The sequence below is a fragment of the Leuresthes tenuis genome, unplaced genomic scaffold (genome assembly GCF_036924035.1).
Source record: "Leuresthes tenuis unplaced genomic scaffold, fLeuTen1.0.hap1 SCAF_10, whole genome shotgun sequence".
Classification (NCBI taxonomy): domain Eukaryota; kingdom Metazoa; phylum Chordata; class Actinopteri; order Atheriniformes; family Atherinopsidae; genus Leuresthes; species Leuresthes tenuis.
The window spans coordinates 36,213,540-36,237,959 of NW_027325364.1; the positions used below are offsets into that span (position 1 = coordinate 36,213,540).

The 24,420-nt window shown below is 40.9% G+C and overlaps 1 protein-coding gene across 1 annotated transcript; it reads right to left on the reverse strand.

The window, feature by feature from the left end:
* Nucleotides 1–450: 450 nt before the first annotated feature.
* LOC140316935 (aldehyde dehydrogenase, mitochondrial-like) lies at nucleotides 451–21,631 on the reverse strand. The gene is made up of 13 exons (XM_072395021.1): nucleotides 21,417–21,631; nucleotides 17,284–17,388; nucleotides 16,572–16,712; nucleotides 15,424–15,503; nucleotides 12,314–12,425; nucleotides 8,802–8,930; nucleotides 8,437–8,550; nucleotides 7,966–8,068; nucleotides 6,772–6,956; nucleotides 6,504–6,668; nucleotides 4,336–4,493; nucleotides 2,418–2,532; nucleotides 451–840 (listed from the first exon to the last, which is right to left on the reverse strand). Exons 1-13 carry the CDS (start codon nucleotides 21,537–21,539, stop codon nucleotides 808–810), a joined length of 1,563 nt encoding a protein of 520 aa, XP_072251122.1. The 5' UTR covers nucleotides 21,540–21,631; the 3' UTR covers nucleotides 451–807.
* Nucleotides 21,632–24,420: the final 2,789 nt, after the last annotated feature.

Below are 24,420 nucleotides of genomic sequence, written 5' to 3' on the forward strand. Positions count from 1 at the left end.
GAGAAACTTTCCTGATTTCAGTCAGACTAACATGTTTACATCCATTTTTCCCATCATGGTACAGTTTAAGTCACACCGTCAAGAGTATCAGTCATGAACATGCCTCTTTTTTCTGTGGCTGTCCAGATTAATTGAAAAAAAAAAACCTGGGATGATCTCAATTTTATAAATAAGTAGAAAGAAATACCTTTTTTTTAAATGTGTGCAAATATGTAAGAAAATACCAAATAGATGTATCCCAAGTCTTGATTAGGAATGGAAAAAAAATGCACTTGATCTGGTAAAACCCGTAAACTTGTTAGGATTAACATTTAAAATACAGTTAAGCAGTCCTGTGCTTAGGAATGAACACGGTTGTGATGATCTTGCGAGAGTGAAGACACTCTTCCTCTGTTATGGTAGCCAAATAGAAGAATGTGATTTTCATAAAGCAAGATATCAGGAGCGGCATTTCTAAAATGCATTTATTAGGAAAACTTACAAGAAAAGAGGAAATTGAAAAATAATGCCCAGAGACTACAGGCTTATAATAGCTTTGGTTTCATCTACAATGGAGGCATTTTCTAAAATAAGATTGGAAACTCCAAATAAAGGATTTAACATCTACATCCAAAGTGTTGCCTTTTCAATCCCCCCCCAAAAAAGAAGCTTTATAGTGCAGGGTTTATCATTGCTAACAACGTGTGCACTGTTTACATGTAGGAGAAAAAAAGCTGTATTATCCAGAACAGATCAGAATCACACTTTAAGGTTCTGTCCCAGCAACGTCCTGGGTGGCAGCAGTCAGATCGGCTTTGATCAACACCTCTACGAATTCTTCTGTGGTACCTTGATAGTGACCTGAAAACACAAGCATTTCAAGAAATTAACAATATTTAAATCATATTATGCAACTACATACACTATATTACCAAGTATTGGCTCATCTGCCTTTACACGCATATGAATTTAAGTTCATCCCATTCTTAATCCATAGGTTTTAATATGACGTCGGCCCACCCTTTGCAGCTAGAACAGCTTCAGCTCTTCTGGGCAGGCATTAGGAGTGTGTTTATAGGAATTTTTGACCATTCTTTGAAGCACATTTGTGAGGTCAGACACTGATGTCGGAGGAGAAGGTCTGGCTCCCAGTCTCTGCTCTAATTCATCCCAAAGGTGTTCTGTCGGGTTGAGGTCAGGACTCTGTGCAGGCCAGTCAGGTTCTTCCACACCAAACTGGCTCATCCATGTCTTTATGGACCTTGCTTTGTGCACTGGTGCACAGTCATGTTGGAACAGGAAGGATCCATCCCCAAACTGTTTCCACAAAGCTGGGAGCATGAAATTATCCAAAATCTCTTGTTATGCTGAAGCATTCAGAGTTCCTTTCACTGGAACTAAGGGGCCAAGCCCAGCTCCTGAAGAACAACCCCACACCATAATCCCCCCTCCACCAAACTTTACACTCGGCTCAATGCAGTCAGACAAGTACCGTTCCCGTGGCAACCGCCAAACCCAGATTTGTCACTCCAGAGAACGTGTCTCCACTGTTCTAAAGTCCAGTGGCGGCGTGCTTTACACCACTGCATCCAACGCTTGGCCTTGCACCTGGTGATGTATGGCTCAGATGCAGCTGCTCTGCAATAGAAACCCATTCCATGAAGCTCTCTAGGAACTGTTCTTGAGCTCATCTGAAGGCCACATGAAGGTTGGAGGTCTGTGGCGATTGAGTGCAGAAAGTTGCACCTCAGCATCCACTGACATCTTACATGACCGACCACTTCGTGGCCGAGTTGATGTTTCCAATTGCTTCCCCTTTTGTTTTAATACCACTGACAGCTGACTGTGGAATATTCAGTAACGAGGAAATTTCACGACTGGACTTGTTGCAGAGGTGGCATCCTGTCACGGAACCACGCTGGAATCCACTGAGCTCCTGAGAGCGACCCATTCTTTCACAGAGGTTTGTAGAAGCCGACTGCATGCACCTGTGGCCATGGAAGTGACTGGAACACCTGAACTTAATTATTTGGATGGGTGAGTGAATACTTTTGGCAGTATAGTGTATATTTACACATATACACACACATATGTAAAATATGTGCGTACATTGTTTGTTTGATAAATACAAAAATAAATGTATGGGTTGTGACATAAAATAGTTATTCAATAGTATATTTTATTAATTAATATATATTTTACTAATTATATTATTATCAATTACTAATTTACTAACAATTACTTAATTCAATTGCAATAAGAACATATTAGTGACGACTCATGTTAGATTATATCGAAGCTGATTATTGATTTGACAACATTTGAGCAACCTACTGACAGGTAGAACCACCTGCTCCAAATCCCACAGCTCCTGATTCAGGAACATTCATTTATTTTGAGGAGCGGAGCATTTTTGTATGATGGTGTTTGCTCAGTACCGTTTTAACTTCTGTGTAGTTGTCCAGGCCGTACTCTCCCAGCTCTCTGCCGTTACCTGAAGCCTTGTAACCTCCAAACGGAGCCTGAGCACCAAACACATCGTAGCAGTTAATCCTGCAGAGGAACACACACAAATCAAAGTCTGTTTAAAATAATTTGTCCCAATCCATCATGAAGAGGAGGACATTCATCTTCAGAAGGCGTAATGCTATATCTGAGAAAGCACGCATTGTCATGGTGTGACCAGGGGGGTAATGGAAATCTCTCTTGCTCTAATTCCCACATTATTAAACTAAATCAAGGCTCTTCACAAATCTTGGACAGCTCAAAGAGGGGGAGCCAGCCCATTTTCATCCTCTCAGATAAAGGGATGTTTTGCACCATTCAAGCTCTGTAAAGAACCTTAATATGATGAAAAAACTGCAAGACTTTTGCTGATCCATTTTCTACAACCATCTAACCTGTCCATCACAATACCAGTCCAACGTAGCCCAAAGGATAGGATCTTTGTTGTCCAACCAGAAACTCAGAGTCTGATTACCAGTTCTTCCATGTGTTGAAGTGTCTATGGGACAGAGACTGACCCCAACATCACCCCTATATGTTCATCAGTGAGTGATTGTAGATGAAACCCTTGCATGCTGTAATAGAGTGCAAAGATCTAAAAAAAAGTGATACATTTGTGTCTGTGTGAATGACAAACACGTTATTAAGCACTTTGTGGAACATAGACCAGTTTAAAAGGTGCTACTGTACATGAGAGCTGACCATTTACCATTTCAAATGGGCTCAGAATAAATGTAAAAGATTCAGTTTAGACTCAGAGACCTGCAGCAGAGCTCGAGCTACAGAGGACCTCCTATATCAGAATGGTCTCTGCTCACAAGAACAAACAGAGAGAGAAATGTCTTCACTGGGGAGTAACTTGACTAGTTAAAAGGGTAGAAGGGAAATATGCTGTAAAAAATAAATACAACCTGCAAAAGACACCATTAGGTTCAATGACCTTCTTTGGAGGCGCATGCTGTAACCATTCAGCTATCATGTCACCTCTGTAGTGAAGTGACAATAAAACACTCAAGAGGATACAAGGCAAAAACAACTGGGTTCCTATAAACTCGTTTAGAATGAATAAAAACATTCATATAAAATAAACCACCAAACAGCACACAGCTCATCAAACATTTGGCTTGAGAATCATGTTTCTAGCCTCAAGCATGAAAGACCACCATACAAAAAATGTTACTGATAATTAAGGAAAAAGACATTTCTGAAACAGATTTCAGGGGGCCAACTCTGAGATGCCTACTGAATGAATGTTTCAAAGCTTCTTTATTTATCAGTTTAATCAATTCATTCATTTTGGCATACTTCTTAGTGTACTTCTAACATCCTTTTTTTCAAAAAGCCAACATCTGGCATATCTGTTAGGGACAGTTTGCTTGGTATAAATCATATTTTGAGGGGAATCCCTATAGATAGGAATGGTATGTACATCAACTGGACTATGCAATGTTCGCCATCCTTTTAGAAATGTGGTGAGTTGCATTCTAATAACAGTTTCAGATGGTGTCAGTAGAGAAACGTCTTGGTGGGACAGTCAAAGTCAAAGCAGGACATGCTAATATCAAATGATAAGAACTACCACAGGTTATGTTGTCCTTAGAGCAGCTCAGGCATATTCATACACAACTTGTCTCACACTCAGCCAATCACACATCCCTTTATAGAGTGTATTTAACTCCCTACAGTTTTAGTCTAAGCAGTGCTTTTCTTTATCATATTCACACACAAACTGATGAACACATAGGGGTTCTTTCCCGAGGACACTTTCATATAAGGACTGAATAAGCCTTCTGATTGGCAGATGGCCACTCTACTCTAAAACCACAGATGATTTTAGAATAGCACCCTTACCAGACTGTGCCAGCACGGAGCCCATTGGACACATAGTTGGCTTTATCAATGTCCTTAGTAAAAACAGCAGCTGCAAGTCCGTATTTAGTATCATTGGCTCTTGTTACCACCTCTTCCAATGTTTTAAACTTTAAGATCTGCATCACTGGACCAAAGATCTGCAAGAAAAAAACAAAACAGAAAAGACTTTATGGATGAGGGTAACTTTCAATGTAAGACTTTTTTTTATATGACCAAAGAATAGAAATAAGATACAATACAAGAATAAAAGCCATGCAATAGATGCAGTATTTGAGGTAGCATTATCTTGTTTAAAAATAGGCCTTTCCTGAAAAAGACACCATCTGGATGGGATCATATGTTGCTCTAAAACCTGTATACATGTTTCAGCATTGATGGAGCTTTTCCAAATGTACATGTTTCCAGTTCGATAGGCACTAATGCCCCCCCACCCGCGACATCCATGATTTTCAAAAGAATTCCAGATTTTGACTCATCTGAAGAGAACAGTTTTTCTGCTTTGCCTCGGTCCATTTCATTGTCACTTCTGAGAGACTCTGCCTCTCTAAAGTGCTCTTTCTATACCTAGTCATGTTACTGACCTGTTTCAACCTGATTGGTTTCAAACCATTCCACTAGCTGTTTTTTTTTTTGTACCACTTACTTTTCCAGACTTTCTTTGCTTTATACCAATTTTTTTGAGACATATTGCTGCATAAAATTCAAGATGAGCTCAGATTTATCATGAAATAGTAGAATGTCTCTTTCAATGTAATAATAATAATAATAATAATTAACACATTTATGAGATTAGCTCCGTTTTATTTACAGTTTACACAGCGTACCAACTTATTCGGCATTTGAGCTCGTCAGTCGTGAAATACAAGCATGTCTGCCTTACATTTAGTTACATTTAGCTTCCTCTGGTATCACTGTATTGTTCCTATACGTGTTTTCAGAAAGGACACAGGGAAGTTACAGAGATTCTAATTAGAGCCGACAATTCATTTCAGTGATCAAAACTTCAGACACAAAGGAACAACAAGTATTAATAGATAGTCTGAATTCTAAGTTAACTTTTGACTATTGCAATAAGAAATTTGAATTTGATGGCTATTGCCATTTATTACAGCCACAATACAGAGAAGAAGAGTTCTAACTGTGGCAAGGACACGGAGAGGGGAGTGAGATGAGAAGCGGAATTCAGCTCATAAAATGACCTCGACTATCTGGAAAAGGTCTCTCCAGTTTTGGAAATGCATTTGTATTGAGGAAACTATGCCTCAAGTCGAGTTTCTTTTCCCATTTGAATGGCATTGGTCCTTCTGATCTAAATGTTTACACATCCTGACTAAGGGCACAGTTTCCCAAATAAGAACCATTTGGAAAGCTACTCATCACATACAATTCAGTTGTTTGTACTCACTCACATTTACATTCAAGGCTTCATGTAACAGCTTACCTCTCACAAGGTTTTGGAGCTGGACCCCCCTTCAGCAAGACTAGTAAAAATATGCTTTTAAAGAAATTGTCATGATTACAACAAACTGAGCCCTTTCAGTTACAAATGAGAGCTCTTTTAATCTGCTTGCACATTATTGTCCCGTGTTATCTTTAAGTGACTAGTTGTAGCATAAAAGTAGAATTTTCATTTGCCATTTATTTAACCAGGAAGCTCCAACTGTAATAAAGTATATCCTCTCCTAGGAATTCCTGGTCCAGATGGCAGCAGGAGGCATACGACACATGACACACTAAAGTTTCACAAAAAAAATGATAGCACAATGTAAAATAACAAAGACGAAACCATAGCAACACATTTGTCCTCCAGTTAAAAGTGTGTAAAACAGCAACACATTTCTTTCAGTGAAACTCTTAAAACACCTTAAAGTGTGTATAGAGGGGGGTGTCTTTAAGCTAGTGGTATTTTAAACCTCACTACATGCATATGGAGCATAAAAGGAGAGAGCAATTTCACTTGATAAGGACCTTAAAGACACACTGGAGGTCAACGGTGATGGTCCACACCATTGGTTTTGGTGGCCATGACACCCAGCTTTTCACTTTTATTATTGTTTTCTTAGGAAACGTACCATTTACCACACCATAATAATGCGTGATGTGAAAAATATCAGCTAGGTATATCAAAATTAGCTATCCAACCCTACCTCCTCCCTGGCAATGGTCATGTTGTCCTGGACATCTCCAAACACAGTAGGTTGGATGAAGTATCCTCTGTCTGCAGCCACTCCTCCTCCACACATCAGCTTGGCACCCTCTCTCTTCCCACTGCTGATGTAGCCCAGTATCTTGTTGAACTGCTCCTGATCAACCTAGACATATTATCAGAGTAAAGAGCAAAGTGTATACAAGTGTGCATACTCTCCAATATTTGTGACAAAGAAGCAACAGGGACCAATGAGGGGTGTATGTTACCTGAGGTCCCTGCTCAGTCTTCAAGTCAAAAGGGTTTCCCACCACTCTTCTCTTAGCACGCTCAACACTGCGCTCCACAAACTCATCATAGATGTCTGCTTGGACGTAAGTTCGAGAGCCAGCACAACAACATTGGCCTTGGTTGAAAAACAGAGCAAAGTGGGACTGCTCCACAGCATCTTCCACTAAATGAGAAAGTAACAAAGATGCACTCAACTTCATTAGGAAGATATTTCTGAACAGTCCCATCCATCCATTACCTGCCACTTAGATGGGGCAAAGACATAAGAGCAACAGTGTTAGCAGAAATCCAAGGACCTCCCTCTCCCCATCTACCTCCTCCAGCTCTTCTGGGCACATACCGAGGTGTACCCAATTTAGCCGAATTAAATAATCAGGAGGTGAAGGAATCCTGAGCAAATGACAGCTTTGCCTTGAACCCTCTTCCTCACAACAGGCCGGTAAAGCATCTGCAGATACTGCCCGAATCCATCTGCCAGTCACATTTGGGATTTTCTAGTCTTGCTGACCACTCAAAGCATCTTTACACTACAAGCCACTTTTGTTCACTCTCTAACACACACACACATACACACTAAGGACACTTCAACATGTGGTGTGAGGATGCTGGGAAGCCTCTTTTCCTCCTGAGCTACACTGAAGCCCAACAAAGATTAAAGTCTTTGGTGCATTTTAGAAAACGCTCCTACTTCTATGGAAATAGAATTTTCATTGTAAAAATGATAAAAGAGTATAATAGGAATTTCTGTTAACCAGATATAATTTAGAAGTTATCATTACTATTATTATAACTATTATTATTATTGTTATTTTTAACTATTTGCTTGTTTACGTGACCAAATAAAGTTGTTCCATTGTAAATGTTTGGTTTTTTTGGATTCTACTGGAATAAAACCGTGGTTTCTGATGCACTGGCCATCTGTCCAGAGTGTACCCTGCCTCTCGCCCAGTGGCAGCTGGGATAGGCTCCAGTCCCCCTGCGACTCTAAATGGGCTTAGGCGTGTATAGAAAATGGATGGATTGATGGAAAGTCATGTGTTTTTGATCCAAAACTCTTAATAAATAAACTCAATAAATTGGATCAGGATCTTTGTTGAAAATAACTGGGTGCAGCAAGTCCATCCATCATTAATGAAAACACTGCTGAGAAGTTAGACACAAAGAAAACGTACTGTTGGCATCAGACAGAATGATATTAGGACTCTTTCCTCCCAGCTCCAAGGTGACTTTCTTCAAGTTACTGAGGCCTGAAGCCTGTTGGATGAGATGACCCACCTGATGGACAGAGACACAGAAAGAATATGGTGACACTTTCAGTTCAGTTGAAATCAATGGAAGGAGAAAAACTATCTTTTTATTGTCTTGATAAAAGCTTTGGCAGAGAGGCAGAGTTTTTGGGTGACATTACATTTTGGCTCTGACCCTTCTGAGGTTGCTGAATCCCATTCTGAAGTAAAATATTACACTAAATGGAATGTTCCAAACTGAGATAGGAGCTGCAGTCCTTAACAGTGTTACATGGTCTCTCTCTTACACTTAACATGCAAAACATGCCTTGTCAGTTGGAGGTGTTGTGGCTCACACACACACACACCTGTGTGAGCTATGTATATAAAAATACATTTTTAAAAAAGTTGTCCTACCTCTGTGGATCCAGTGAAGGCCACCTTGTCAACATCCATGTGCCTTGCAATGGCAGCACCAGCTGATGGTCCCATTCCAGGCAAGATATTCACAACACCTTCAGGAAAACCCACCTGTATTTAAAAGCAGTCAAGAATAGTTTCGTAAAATGTGGTCACTCCACCTGTGTCACAAATCTAATATGCCAAAAATGGACAATTTGAACATAAATTCCTGAAAAAAAATCCCATCATGTACAAGACCAGAAAACAAAAACTAACACAATTGAGTCTCAACACCACTGAAGACTGTAAATACTCAATATAATTGCCTTTAGGATTGTACCTGAAATCAACTTAATGAAGACAAAAAAGAAGAAAAATACCTCTTTGATAAGACTGGCTACATAGAGGGCTGTGAGTGGGGTCTGCTCTGCAACTTTCATTACCACAGTGTTCCCGGTTGCTAAGGCTGGGCCAAGTTTCCAGGCCTGCATCAACAGAGGGAAGTTCCACTGTGGGGGGGAAAAAGAAAAGAAAAGGTATGGTCTGATTAAGTTTCTGTACTCTGATGAATGATTTCCAATAAAAAGTAGTACACTGTAAACCATACATAAAACAATGCAATGGTTCACTAATCTAATAAACCAACATTTTAATCACAACAGATAATAGAAAACCTTAGAAATGTTGGAAATTAGATCTCACTGTTTGATTATGAACATTCCCAGCTGCTGAGGTCCAGCATCTGGGATGTTGAGGAATAATGAGAGGAATGTTGCCCCATTCTTGTCCGATATAGGATTCTAGCTGCTCAACAGTCCTGGGTCTTCTTTGTTATATTTTCAACTTCTTTACAATTTCACACTTTAAAAAAAAAAAAAAATTAAGGATTTTTTGTGCACTTGTGGCATTTAATGGAGAGTTGCTTAACACGAAATGAGGGGCAAAGAGTGACAGAGAGGGGAAGGACATGTAGCAAAGGACTCGAACCAGGGATGGCTGCATCAAGGAGCTTAAGCCTCTTTGCATGGCATGCCTGCTGCCAGGAACATTTTCCTGGGGCTGCATGGTGGTTAGCACTGTAGCTTCAAAGCAATAAGGTTCGAATTTTGCATGCGCTCTCCATGTATGTGTAGGTTAACTCTGGGTACTCTAGCTTCCTCCCAACATCCAAAACATGCTAGATTGAATCCAGGTTAGATTCATTGGCAGTTCTAAATTGGCCCTGAGTGTGAGAATGTGTGATTGTTTGTCTCTTGTCTCTGTGTTGGCCTGTTGTCAGTTAACCTAAATAGCTGCAAAACATTTCATTTTAGTACCACTTACCTTTACAGCCTTTTGTTGCCCTTGAGACATGTTGCTGCCACCAAATTCAAGATGAGCACATATTTTTCATAAAACAGTAAAACGTCTCACTTTCAACAATTGATGGTGACTGTATTCTATTAGCATTTTACATTCGGTTATTATGTGCTGGACTGTCTCAGAGACATCTTTGTACAGCCTGCACCTGGGATCCTGTCTGGTGTGGTAGATCCCAGCTTCTATTGCTCTAGGGCTCAGGGCCTGTTGTAGAGCTGCCATGATTGGGGCCCCTGTGCTGACTTTTCTCTGATTCAAAATGCTGCAGCCAGAGTTCTGATGAGATCTAACAGGAGAGATCACGTTTCTCCAGTTTTAGCTTCTCTTCATTGGCTCCCTGTTAAATTCAGAATAGAATTTAAGATTCTTCTTCTCACATATAAAGTTCTTAATGACCGAGCTCCATCATATCCTAAAAGATCTCATAGTTGGATATTTTCCCAACAGAGCACTTTGCTCCCAAACTGCAGGTTTACTTGTGGTTCCCAGAGTTTCTAAAAGCAGAATGGGAGGCAGAGCCTTCAGTTATCAGGCCCCTAAAAGCAGAACGGGAGGCAGAGCCTTCAGTTATCAGGCCCCTAAAAGCAGAACGGGAGGCAGAGCCTTCAGTTATCAGGCCCCTAAAAGCAGAATGGGAGGCAGAGCCTTCAGTTATCAGGCCCCTAAAAGCAGAATGGGAGGCAGAGCCTTCAGTTATCAGGCCCCTAAAAGCAGAATGGGAGGCAGAGCCTTCAGTTATCAGGCCCCTAAAAGCAGAATGGGAGGCAGAGCCTTCAGTTATCAGGCCCCTAAAAGCAGAATGGGAGGCAGAGCCTTCAGTTATCAGGCCCCTAAAAGCAGAATGGGAGGCAGAGCCTTCAGTTATCAGGCCCCTAAAAGCAGAATGGGAGGCAGAGCCTTCAGTTATCAGGCCCCTAAAAGCAGAATGGGAGGCAGAGCCTTCAGTTATCAGGCCCCTAAAAGCAGAATGGGAGGCAGAGCCTTCAGTTATCAGGCCCCTAAAAGCAGAATGGGAGGCAGAGCCTTCAGTTATCAGGCCCCTAAAAGCAGAATGGGAGGCAGAGCCTTCAGTTATCAGGCCCCTAAAAGCAGAATGGGAGGCAGAGCCTTCAGTTATCAGGCCCCTCTCTGTGGAACCAGCTGCCAGTTTGGCTTCAGGAAGCAGACACCCTCTCTACCTTTAAGATCAGGCTGAAACTTTCCTTTCTGATAAAGTTTATTGTTAGGGATGGCTCAGGTGAGCCTGAAACATCCCATAGTTCTGCTGCTATAGGCCTAGACTGCTGGGGGAGCTCCCATGATGCACCTCTCCTCCCTCCATGTACATATGACATCATTGCTGTCATTAACTTGTGTTTCTCTCTCTCAGCAGGTATCCCTGGCCTGGTGTTATGGTGCTTGTTGTCCCCTCTTTCCTGTCCTCTCAGCCCCCAGCCAGTTGGGGCAAATGGCCACCCTTCCTGTTTCTGATGGGGGTTCCATCCTGTTAAAGGGGAGTTCTTTTCTTGTTTTTTTTTTCTTTCTACCTCGTGCACACTCAGGACGGGGGGATTGGGCAACTTTTTTTAAAATTAGCTTTGTATTAATTGTATTCATTAATTTAAGTAATAGGATTTGATTGTATCACAATAAATTGGATTATAATAGGCTTGAATTGGATTGTATCTTTGAAGTGCCTTGAGATGACATTTGCGGTAATTTGGCGCTATATAAATAAAATTAAACGGAATTTCAGACCAGCCTTTTCTAGCCACTGATAGGACTTCTCCATATCAGCCAAGTCTTCAATCTGTCGGTGGTACATGCCGTATGCAACGGTTCCTCCACTTCCTCCTCTCCTTCATTGAACTTCAGCTGTCTGATTCACTCACTCAGCAGTTCATCCCTGGGGACCATCTTAACGATGTATTCCTTTGTCGTTTCTTCCTGAAGAGCAGCTCTGACCCTCACTAGCCCCCCAGCCTCCTTTCTTCCACTTAGAGTACAATCTCAGGGTGCTGGACTTGAGGTGAAACCCTCTGTGTTTTGTGGGGAGATTTCTTGTATTGGTCTCAGTGACTTCTGTCTCCTCTTCTGGTCAGGTTATTATACCAGCAGGGTATATGATAATGGATATGTGTTGATGGCTCAGACTTTGTTCTTCCCATTCAGCTGACTCTTCAGGACCTGCCTTAGTCTTTATAGGTAACTGGTTGGGTCCGACTTCCTTGTGACCTCTTCATAGATTCCATTTGGCTGTAGGACCCCAAAGTATCTGAACATCTGCTCTGCTGTCTTCTGGTTGCTTAACTCCTTCTGTTGTGATCACCTTGCCTCTCTTTGACACTATTCAACAGAATTTGCTTCGTCTTAATAATATTCCTATATGTACAGGCATATTAGGCCCTGTGTGAAAAACTAAGTCAACTGTTAATGCTTTAATTGAAATTAAGATGGTAAGTAGCACCCAGGTGTAGTTAAGCAAATACATTTGATTGAAGGAGACATATTCTGCCCCTTTTCACAAGCTGATAGATTAAGAACACACACATACTGGTATTATCTGCCCGCAGACTCCAATGGGTTCATGTCTGGTGTAGCAGAAATAATCTCCATCAATGGGGATCGTCTTACCCTCCCACTTATCAGCCCAACCTGCATAGTATCTAAACACACACACAATGATTATTAGTATTATTTATTTTTTTCTTAAACATAGTAAAATAATCATACAATTACTTTTTAAATCAAAACCACAAATGTTTTACTCTTTAAACACTCAACCTTTCATTGATACAGCTTTTGTACCATATCATAATTACCATAATGTGCCTTTGATTGTTCCCAAAGTAGGACTAGGCATTTCAATTCCTAACTTTTCCGCACAGCACTTACCTTGTATGGAGATGTGTTCGAGTGTTTAAATGTGAACAGAGGGTAGGAGAGAAGAGAGGAATAGTAGTAGAGAGGAGAGAGAGAGGGTGAGAAAGGCAGAGTCAGGAAGAGGGGCTGGACAGGGCTACCTACTCCTCCTGCTGGACTCTGGTATATACTCTACCTCCCCCTACTTCCATCCTTAGGTGGGAACAGAGGGGACAAGAATTGGAAAAAAAAATGAATAAGACCTCTAATGCCAAACTCCTTTAGCCGCCTTGTGGTGGAGAAGGCCAGAAAGCCCCTGCAACCCACCTCCACTGGACGCACCCTCACCTTCCATCCTCGCTGATCTGCCTCTGCTGCCAGACCAGCGTACCACAGCTTATCAATGGCATCCTCCCAGGGGACTGTCAGCTCAATGATGAAGACACAGTGGCTGGAGCTGGACCAGAGAACCAGATCTGGACACAGGTTGGGGTTTGCGATTTCAGATAAGAAATCTGAAATCAAGTTGGTGCAGCGGCTGCTATGATGGGATCTCTGGACTCTCTGAGCGTCACATCTTGATTTGGCACATTTGTACTCCTCCACAAGACTTGATGATTGTTGGGAGAGGGCTCTATTCCCGTACAGCCCTACGGTATCTTGCCTAATTTGCTCTACCAATTTGGAGTCTTTGAGGCCTGCAGTATACCAGCATCCCAGGCTTTTTACAGGCTTCTCCAAGACTGTTGGTATTGGGACACGACTCATGGAGAATCTCTGGTTGGTAACCCGGCCTTTGATGATGGAGATGCTGTGGATTTGCTGGGTTTGAATGCCATTCATGCCCGACTGTTCTCCTGCAGCTTATCCAACAGGCGTTTGGTGCACACTTTTCTTGTTCTAACTGTTTTCAGGTCGCCCATGTATGCTCTGATTGAGGGGACGCGAGTCCCATTGGTTAACAGCTCTCCTCCAACGACCCACCGTGATATAAACTCCATTGCCATGGCAAAAGCTAGGGGGTAGATGGTACAACCTGCCATTGTGCCAATCTCAACAGGCTGCCAGGCTGTTATGCAAAACTGGAGGTATGAACTATGAAGCAACAGTCTTGATCTAGCCCTCATTTATACATTTCAACAGGAAACAGACGCAGTGATATATTGGAGATATCATAGTTAACGCGTTAATCACGATGCGATTAATTAAAAAAAAAAAAAAGCATTAATTTGTTTTGATCATGGTTAATCGCGGCCTTAGCAATTGGCTTAATAAATAGGAGAAAAGTCACCAAGAGATCAGAGTTCTGAATCTATGACAGCAGTTTTTCATTCATTTAACTGTCATTCGGCGTTGTTCTGTTTGTCGTCTATTATCTCCTCAGTTTTAAGACCACATTGTTTTGATATTTTATGTGCTGTGTTTTTTTTAAATCGACATGGCACTTTGAAAGAAATTTGAAAGAAGAAATAAAAGATAAGACATTTTTTCTTTGCATTTATTTGATTCCAACTATATTTTTGATATAGAGATTAATCGTTTGACAGCCCTGATTGGAACATGTTTAAAGATAACTGTAAATAGAGTATATAAGGCAAAACCAGAGTCTGTACAATTCTAAGGCGCTTGAAAGCCCATATTTGGTACGAGCACATTTATTCTTCAACAGCCTGAACCCTCTGAGACAAGCTTTCTGTCATTTCTTTAAGCAGTCTTCAGGAATAGTTCTCCAGTTGTCTTGAAGGACATCCCAAAGCTCTTCTTTGGATGTTGGTGCAAAAATGATATTTTCTGTCTGTCAAACTGTTTTTTTGGCATTTTTCATTGATGCAACGAAAGAAATGGAAACAAATTATGTCATTGTGACAGGCTGCTGAAATTTAAAATGGCTTATTTGCTAAGTTGTCTGTTATGTGTAGACAACACTGTGCTTGATAGGTCAGAGTTAAGTTGCTTAACAAAGAAAAAAAAACACATTCCTCTGAAAATGGTCAGGTACAAGGACTGAACTGAAAATGAGTGAAAAAGCAGTCAATGTCCTAAGAAAAACTTCAGAAGATCTTCAGAAAGCCTAGAGAACTACTGCTCAAGATCACTTTAAAAGATTACAAGAAAGTCTGGGTGTAAACAGAAAGAAACGAGGGCTGGATCAAGATTTATGCCCATTTCTGTAAGTCATATGCCAGTTTTGACATGATAAATCTTTCACATGCATCAAGGAAGTGTCAGTGAATCAGTTCTTAGCAAAATACTCAACCAAGACCTTTCTCTGTAGTTTCAGTGTGCAGATAACATGTCACTGCCATTATAGAATAGAGCTCACCCATGATGATGATGAGGACTGGTGAGGATACATGATCAATTTTGGCAACACCACGTGACTTTTCAAGTTACTACTGGGCAGCTCCCATGTCTTCACTCTTTGAGTCATATCGACCATCAGTTACACAAACCTTGGCATTTGTGGGAATCAACAAAGACAAAGGCTTGAAGAAATGATTATGCAGGCAGGAGCTGAGCAGCTACAGAGAGGTGGGTGGTGTGAATACAAATATGCAGCCACAATGCACAGGCCATGCTGGCGGTGTGAAGCCAGCCAAAGGTGGTGTCAAGATGCTGATCATCAACTCAGTAAATCGATCCACGTTTCCAACTCTTAATATAAGGACCTTCACCCAAAAAAAGACAGTGTTGACACTAGCTGACCAATTAAAAGCATGGATCTGGAGAATCATCAATGTCATTGGCCCATGAGGCATATGAATTCCAGAACCAGAAACGGCAGCAATCTGTGTTTGTTACCTTAGACATTTAACCACAGTGGGTACATCCACGGAATAGGAAACTGCATATGGCTTCCCATTGTCCAGAGTCTCCAGTTCCTGTAGCAATAACACAATTCATTTACATGTATAGTAACCTGAAATCTTTGTAAGAAACACAAATAAAGTGACATTATGTCATGTCATGCACTTCAAAATAGGATGGATTTATGGTCTAAACCCTACTTACTGACAGTTATTTGTAAGGCTATTGTGTGTGTGGAGAGTGAATGTGTGTGTGTGCGTACAGAGCACTGATGGTTCTTCACAAATCAATCCACTGTGCATGCACTTACATTCCTGTAACAACCGTGGCACAAGACTGTTAACTGAGACCTTCAAACACACTGAGCATAACTCGGGGATTCTCTGGGCTGCCCCTCCAATATCTGCAATGCTGTTTTTTAACTTCACTGTTCACTAAATGTATCCACTTCTTTTTCCTACTCCACATTCATTTAAGTAAGCAGCCCAGTTTCTGGAAATTCTGGAATCCAGGGAAGATGCATTTCCACAATGAAAGTAGAACAGTTTGTTTGCTCTTTGGCTCTTTGACTATGCTTTAAAAAGCCCACTTAAAACATTACAGTGAGGGAGTGGGCTCATCTTTTACAGCCCTTAATCCAACCAACCCTAAAAATCCAGAAAAGATAATGATTATAAGATCAGTTCTAACTGTGCTGAGGTTTTAAGTCCAATATGATGACATACCTGGAGACAGGTTGGGTAACAGACATACTTAATAGGCGTGCATGAAAGCAGCATACTTAGATAAAAGTAGGCGTTAATTTACTAAAGTACGTAAATCTCATTCAAAAGTCCACAAGCTCTGGCACAAACAGAACTGTATCTTCTTCTCCACCAGATAAATTGAGTTAAATCATCATTTTTCCACATACCAGAGGTTTTCACCGGTTAACACATCAGTGGCATCCCAGGAGACCCACAACATCTGCACTACAGTCTAAGGTGTTCACTTACTGTTTCAGCAACTGAAAAAACTATTTAAAAAAAAAAGACATTTCTCTTGTGACTGTGTTCAGATATACCCAACCATTATCTATTTGATACAATATCAAAGGGAATCAAGTTTTTGCCTATGCATGCTTTTACTTAATCACTACTTACAGCAAGGTAGGCAGCATCCCTCTCAATTGCATCAGCTAATCTGTTGAGTAGCAGGCCACGATCAGAGGCATCCATACGACGCCATGGGGACCCCAACCTGAAGGCATCATGTGCTGCCTTTACTGCCTTGTCCACATCCGTCTGGAATATAATTAAAGACTTGGTAAACCAATCGTAATCAATTTGTCTTTAATAACCATAATAATTCAAAGAAAGCTGATGGCTGAGATGCATCTATTCTTTTGGCCCAAATAACCAGGGGGCACGATATGATTTTACAGAAGTGGGATTGACTTGGACTTACATTGTGTTGTTTATGTGTTCCCTTCATTTTTTTGAGTAGTGTATGTCTTTCAGGCTAGGTTTGTCCCTGTCACCTCAAGCAGTTAGCGGGGACTAAATGGCCAAAAGAACTAAAACTAGGACATGGAAGGAATTTCACAAAGCCACGATGAAGGACTTAACTTCTAGCAAAATCTTCGAAAGGAAAAGCAGGGGCCCTTCCCAGGCTGTGCTTGGTCTGTGTGGGGAACTGCTGGCCCAATTTGGGGAAAAATGTATGATAATAAAATATTTCCATAACCCCAGCACATATTCTAATAAGAAAGGGTAATTAGAGCACATTAAGGCAAATAAGAACTCAGTTATTTACATACTTGTTTGTTAGGCAACTGATAGTAATCTTGAAGTTTTCACTGAACAGGTTGTTTACCTCATCAGCCTCTGCAACTTGACAGATGACTTCACCCGTTGCTGGATTGATGGTAGGGAAAGTTTTCCCACTTCCTGCATCCTGCCACTTGTTGTTTATGAACAGCTGAAACAGCAAACACATCATTACACATGCAGCACTTCTACCAAATCAATTCATTTATCGGAATTTATCTTTCATTCAATTATTCAAAGGCTTTACTGGAAGAAAGAAAACATTTTGAGTTATTCTTTTTTTTATTAAAAAAAGTCTGAACACTTTCCTTGTAATGTTCAGAGCCTGTATTGAAACGTCCAGGCAGGAGGTTATTACTGTCTCTTTTCAGAGGAAAAATAGATCAGATATTTAATGAGCTTTCTCATATCTCCTATATACTGTATACGTCTTTTGTATCAAATATGTATCCGAACATGTATACTAAAGACATCTTTAACTAAACATTTATTTGATGACAACATACTTCTTAATAATGTTGCATGCACGGACTTCCCAGTGCATATTTCTTCTTAAATGACATTTATATTATTGTAAATTGATTGGACAGGGACAGTTGTTTTAAATGGTGATCAGGAGCAATGCGACTGACCTGTGGCCTGAAGAACCACCACAGAGTTGTACAGTTGATACCAAGTCTAAGGGACATTCTGCCTGTAGGCCTAATCAAGGTTGCAATTGTTTCTAAAATGTGTGCCTTTTTTTTTCCAGTGCAATGCTTAAATTTAGATTAAGACCATTCTTCATATCAAATACGTCTTCACATTTGTATTGCTAAAGGATTGGCCCTCTGCTGGCAAAGCCCAGATACTTTGAAAGGGGGCGGCTGTAGCTCAGGAGGAAGAGCAGTCGCCCACCAATCGGAAGGTCGGTGGTTTGACTCTGGCTTCCCCAGAATACATGTGGAAGCGTCCTTGGGCAAGACACTGAACCCCACGTTGCCTCCCAGTGTGTCATTGGGGGTATGAATGTGTGTGAATGCTTAGAAAAGCACGTAGTTATGAATCTTAAGACGTTGCTGTATGAATGTGTGTGAGTGGGGTGAATGCGGCATGTAGTGAAGCGCTTTGAGTGGTCAGCTAGACTAGAAAAGGTCCATTTACCATACTTTGTCTCATCCAATCTTATCACATTGTTACAGAAGATTATCTCATGAATACATATCATAAAGAGACTCAGTAGAATTACTGTATTATCAAGGTTTGAAATTAAAGGGCTAAAATATCTAAAAAGTGAAATATGGTGTTGTCACAGGCTCAAATTTACCGTCCTGTTCTCATATTTATCCACACAAATCTCAATTAGTACAACTGGATGAATTGAGCATCTCTATAAAAGTTGCAGCAAATGGCGGGATTTGGGATCGCCTATTTTTCATAAAGAAATTAAAAAGAAAGCACTGGAGCTCCTTTCCTTCGCTTTTGGGGAATATCATGGCTGCTGCTTAGATACTTCTGGGTCATTTCATTTGGCCAGGAACCTTCCTTGTCAAAGACTATTCGACCAGACCCTAAAGTGTCCTATTAGGCCAAAACAGGAAACCATCAATCACCAAAACAGCACTTTTACCAGCATGGAAAGGTGTCACGATGAACACATCTGTGTTTTCTCTCCTATGACAGGATAGCTTGTTTCACACACAAATCACACTAAAACACCACGAAGAAGACTCCCTACTTATCATGTCATTGCTCGTCTTTGTTTGTACTGACCACATCGAGACGGCTTAGTGTCACACCACTTCTTTCAAATGACATGCCAGCTTTGCAAAAGTACCGTTTCCCAGAAGGCATGTCTGCCATGCCAGCTCTCCCTTACACACAGACCGTGATATCCCTGCTGCAGGATCAGCGACATCAACTTTAAATCCCCACTCAGTCTCTGTACCCTACAAACAGAACAGGGTCCTATGCCAAGGGCTCCTGCCTGCTGTGAAAAAAAGCCATCTGCCATTTCTCAAGGACCCATACGACGGCCACTGCAGATGGAACTGTGATCTCAACAAGTTCAAAACAGTTGGGCACTGCGTAAAACGCAAATAAGATCAGAGTGAAAGATTCACAAATCTTATAAACCAAGATTTTTTTCACAAGTGAACACAGAAAACATAAAGAGTTAAAAGTGAGACTTTTTCCCATGGAAAACTTTCTGCAACATCTTTTATGAAACATGTTCCTGTCATAAAATCCAAATGTAGCCCACACAGAACTGGGATACACTTCAACATAAACTGGAACCATATCTTATTGTATATTCAAAGAAGGCTTCTGGGTGTGTCCTAAACCTAAAAACAGCAACAGCTGAATTCTAGCTTTTAAAATAAAAATACAAATGAATGAATAAATTAGATTTCTAAATACAGTGAAACGTAGGTACACAGGACCGTTTCTACTGGATAAAGAAACCAGAATACTGTTAAATATTGCTATCAATGTTTTTGTTAATTATCCACAAGGTTACGGAAATGTCGCTATTTTTAAACTTTGCACTTGTGGACTTACATGTTCAGTTTTTAACATGATCTGGACAGATAGACCTTTAAAAAACAATGAAAATATGAAGAAAAAAAGTGTAATAATGCTGAAAAGCCTCAATCCCGCTCATTTTTCATTGACAAGATAAATGTGACCTTTGGTTCATTTTGAGGCTGATAGTTCAGTTCATAAACGGTTGATCCTTTGCCTGAAAAAACAAACCAGCTGGTGTTGGGGGATAATGGAACAATAACAGTAACAGAACACTTTCACTAATGTATCATTTCAAACAATGGACTTTTTTTCATTAGAATACAAGCTGAAGTGAGTTGTCTTGTTGGTTTCTGAACAGACGTGCATATTGTGTGTGTTGGAAAAGTGCATGATGAGGTTTATGTACAAAGACGAGTCAGCTACGTATCGTACATAGGTCAGCGCCAAACACTCTGGCTCCAGGCGTGCGCGGCGCCAAACACTCTGGCTCTATTGTATAACTCACGTAATGTAAAAAGAGACCATGACTTTAAGTTTTGGATCAATCCTCGTTCTTTGCTAATGTCTTGTTTTTTGGATGGAAACAAGATTCATTTATTATTTTTTAAGTAAGCCCCAGGTTCAGGTGGGAGATATGATCAAAATCTGACTGCATTTATCACAACAACCTTATATTAAGTTAGAATAATGTTGTTAATTGATACGGATCAATCTTATTAGATTATACATCATCTGATTTTAATGTTTGCCTTTTGGTTGCCAGAACACAGAGGAGGAAAGGAAGCTTGAGAGGGAGAGAAAGAAAAGAAGTCAACAGAGAAAGAGAGCAGGATAGAGTAGGTGAGAAACTTTTACCCTCATTCAAAAAGATCTGAAATGACAACACACTGTAGTGAAATATTACTTTTATTAGTGATCTGAATTAAGGGAGACCGTAGTTCAGTAAATTCAGAGGAGAGAAAGAGGAGCAGAATGTCAACGAAGGAGAGCTGGTGAGCATGAACAGGCAGAGAAAAGGAAGATGGATGAAAGACAGGAAGGATTTTTAACATTTCATTTCAACATTTGACTTTAGTTAGTTTGTTTGGAGCATTCTGTCGAAAAATGTTATTTTTTTAAACAAAAATAAAAAACCCAGGCCTAATTTTCTGTCTTACCCACAGCAGTTGTTTGGCAGTAGCGATAATATTGGGTTTAGCCAGGGAAGTTCATGGAGCACATTGCACCTTTCTGTACTAAAGGGATCTGATTAACGGGGGCCTGTGCCCCGGTACAGCTGTAGGTGTAGCAACGCCCCTGGTTGTGCTGATAAGGTAGAGCACCTTGATAACGCGCGTGCTGATAAAAACAAGGACGCGCTGTTAATCATTACCGTTAGAGGAGAAACTTTCGTAACGCGATTGTGGATTTTACCTCCTCAAACCCGATCTAACATAAACTCAGAGTGCAGTCAGACCGGAGAAGCCCAGAGGCACATGATTACTGGAACTCAATCTGAAGTTGGAATCTGAAACCTTACATAACGCGCTTTGGGAAGGAAAAACCTGGAGTTGCAGTGAACCGTCACTTCCTACAGCTACACAGTTAAAACTGTTTAAGCACGCTTTTTTTTTTTGGGCATCATTTTTCTCAAACAGCAGAAAGAAACCAGACTTTTGGCGCTCCCTGTACCTTGTTGTAGTGGATCTCGGGCTGAGAGTTCGGCGCCGGGACAGCGGCTGCAGAGAAGCGACAGACTGACACTCTGCTCAGCTGGGGGAGAGCCTGAGAAACCACGGTGCGCAGCATGTTCATGGTGACAGCACGATACAGACACAGCTCGAAAAATCCGAGGCTGGACAAGCCGCACTTCTTCTTCAGAGTTCCACAGTGTTCTCCTGGTCGTGTTACTGCCTCCCTCTGGTTTACCGCCACAGTCCTTGTTCTGCTGCAGTCAGCTGATTGGTCTGGAAATCAAACAGCAGCTTTGTATGTTGCACCGTGTCCAGCTTCCTCAAATGTTAATGAGCTCCACCCACATCTCAGACTCTCAGCACTTCCCCAAAGTCTCATCTTCACTCATTCTGTGAAGAACACACAGCAATGAAATGATGAGCAGAGCTGCCTTTCCTTCCCTGACTACCAGAATCGTGGGCTTTCACATAAGATGCAGCAGCGACAAACACTTAGTGCATTTTCACCAACTCAATGATACGGCTGTGAAAGTCTGTCTGGAGACAGACGACCCAGGTACCATCACTCTAAAGGCAGCTGAATGATAAGTCCCATCCCTGTGAAAGTCTGCTTCCCTATAGACTTTGGAACTATTCGATCAGTGTGTTTTCCAGGGACACCAGTGAATACAGTTGGTTTGAGGCCGGGCGGCTGGTGTCTTTTTCCCTGGCAACACAAACCGAGAACAAGTATGGGATAGAGAGAAACAAACATACAACTATGCTCTCTCATTCTTCCAGTGTTTCACAGATAAATGGCTGGAAATGCACCAGTCGTTTTTATTTAGGTGGCAAACTCACAGACAACGGCTTGAAACCAAGAACTCACTCAGAGGAACTCAGTGTTTTACTTGCAAGGGGAGAACAACACACAAACCTTCTCTCTGCAGCTTCACAAGAGTTCTCCAGCGAGTGGTTGCCTCCCTTTACCTTTTATTTGGTATCACACACACATACAATCTTCTACTATATTTCATGTGCTGAGACCTGGGATACATCACGAGTATGCAGTCATCGACTTATTTGGGCAGTGTGAAGATAATGATCAGAGTGAAGGTAACATTCCTTTTTAGTACACTATTCTCTTTTTCTCACCTCTCCTCCTTGTGAGTTTTTGATATATAATGGCCTCTCTGTCCGTGACATTTACGCAGTGATGGGGGAAGTCCTGAAGTCCTGAGTCCTATTCCTAAACCAGATGTCTGGTTCATTGTCTTTTTAACCAAACGTATGATCATTTAAACACTTGAGTACTGATATATTAACATTAAACATATGATTATTGTTTTCTTTTCTTCAACTTGTATTTTAGATCCAATCCCAACTAGACATTAAGGAGGTTTTCCCCTTAATCGAAAATTCCATATTAGATTTGCTCAATCTGTCTTTGTTCACAGGACAAGATTTCTGTAATTAAACCTTTACTTAAAAAACCTACTCTTGATTCAGAAGTGTTGGCTAATTATCGACCTATATCCAATCTCCCTTTTTTGTCTAAAGTTCTTGAAAAAATAGTTGCAGTTCAACTTTGTGATCATTTACACAGAAATAATCTGTTTGAAGAGTTTCAGTCAGGATTCAGAGTGCATCATAGCACAGAAACAGCACTGGTGAAAGTTACCAATGATCTCCTCTTAGCCTCTGATAGCGGACTTGTTTCTGTGCTTGTCCTGTTGGATCTCAGTGCTGCATTTGATACGATCGATCACAGCATTCTGTTACAGAGACTTGAACATGTTGTTGGGATTAAAGGAACTGCATTAGGCTGGTTTAAGTCCTATTTATCTGATAGATTCCAGTTTGTTCTTGTAAATGAAGAATCTTCCTCACACATCAGAGGAAGTCATGGAGTTCCTCAGGGTTCTGTGCTTGGACCGATTCTTTTTACTTTATACATGCTTCCATTAGGTAACATTATTAGACAGCATGGCATAAATTTCCATTGTTATGTTGATGATACTCAGCTGTACTTATCTATGAAACCAGATGAAACCTACAGGTTGGTCAGGCTACAAGCCTGTCTTAAAGACATAAAGACCTGGATGACTCAAAACTGAAGTTGTTCTCTTTGGACCTGAGCGCTTCAGGGAGAAATTGTCTAGTTATATAGTTACTCTAGATGGTATTTCCTTGGCTTCTAGTTCTACAGTGAGGAACCTTGGAGTTATTTTTTACCAAAATTTATCATTTGACGCACATATAAAACTGGTTTCTAGGACTGCCTTCTTTCACCTTCGTAATATTGCTAAAATCAGGAACATCCTGTCTCAGGGTGATGCAGAGAAACTAGTTCATGCATTTGTTACTTCAGGATTGGACTACTGTAATTCCTTATTATTGGGCTGTCCCACATATTCTCTGAAAAGCCTCCAGCTGATCCAAAATGCTGCAGCCAGAGTTCTGATGAGAACTAACAGGAGAGATCATGTTTCTCCAGTTTTAGCTTCTCTTCATTGGCTCCCTGTTAAATTCAGAATAGAATTTAAGATTCTTCTCCTCACATATAAAGCTCTTAATGACCGAGCTCCATCATATCTTAAAGATCTCATTGTAAGATATTTTCCTAACAGAGCACGTCGCTCCCAAACTGCAGGTTTACTTGTTGTTCCCAGAGTTTCTAAAAGTAGAATGGGAGGTAGAGCCTTCAGTTATCAGGCTCCTCTCTTGTAGAATAAGCTGCCAGTTTATATCCGGGAAGCAGACACCCTTTCCACTTTTAAGATTAGGCTTAAAACTTTCCTTTTTGATGAAGCTTATAGTTATGGATATCTCAGGTGATCCTGAAACATCTACTGTAGGCCTAGACTGCTGGGGAGCATCGTATGTCACCTTTCATCACTTTGGCCCCCCTCCCGTTTAATTTGTCATATGACATTATGTAGATTTGGCATTGTCATTGACCTGTGTTTCCCTGTTCCAACAGATATCCTTTGAATGGCGTTATGGTGTTTTTCCCCCCTCTT

Excerpts from the sequence above, each read along its gene's own strand:
- LOC140316935 (XM_072395021.1), bottom strand. The coding sequence starts at position 21,539 with ATGAACATGCTGCGCACCGTGGTTTCTCAGGCTCTCCCCCAGCTGAGC. Across the intron at positions 12,426-15,423 it reads ACTGTGGTTAAATGTCTAAG|ATACTATGCAGGTTGGGCTG; the intron begins GTAACAAACACA and ends GTGTGTGTTTAG. Across the intron at positions 8,069-8,436 it reads CCTTCACTGGATCCACAGAG|GTGGGTCATCTCATCCAACA; the intron begins GTAGGACAACTT and ends TCTGTCCATCAG.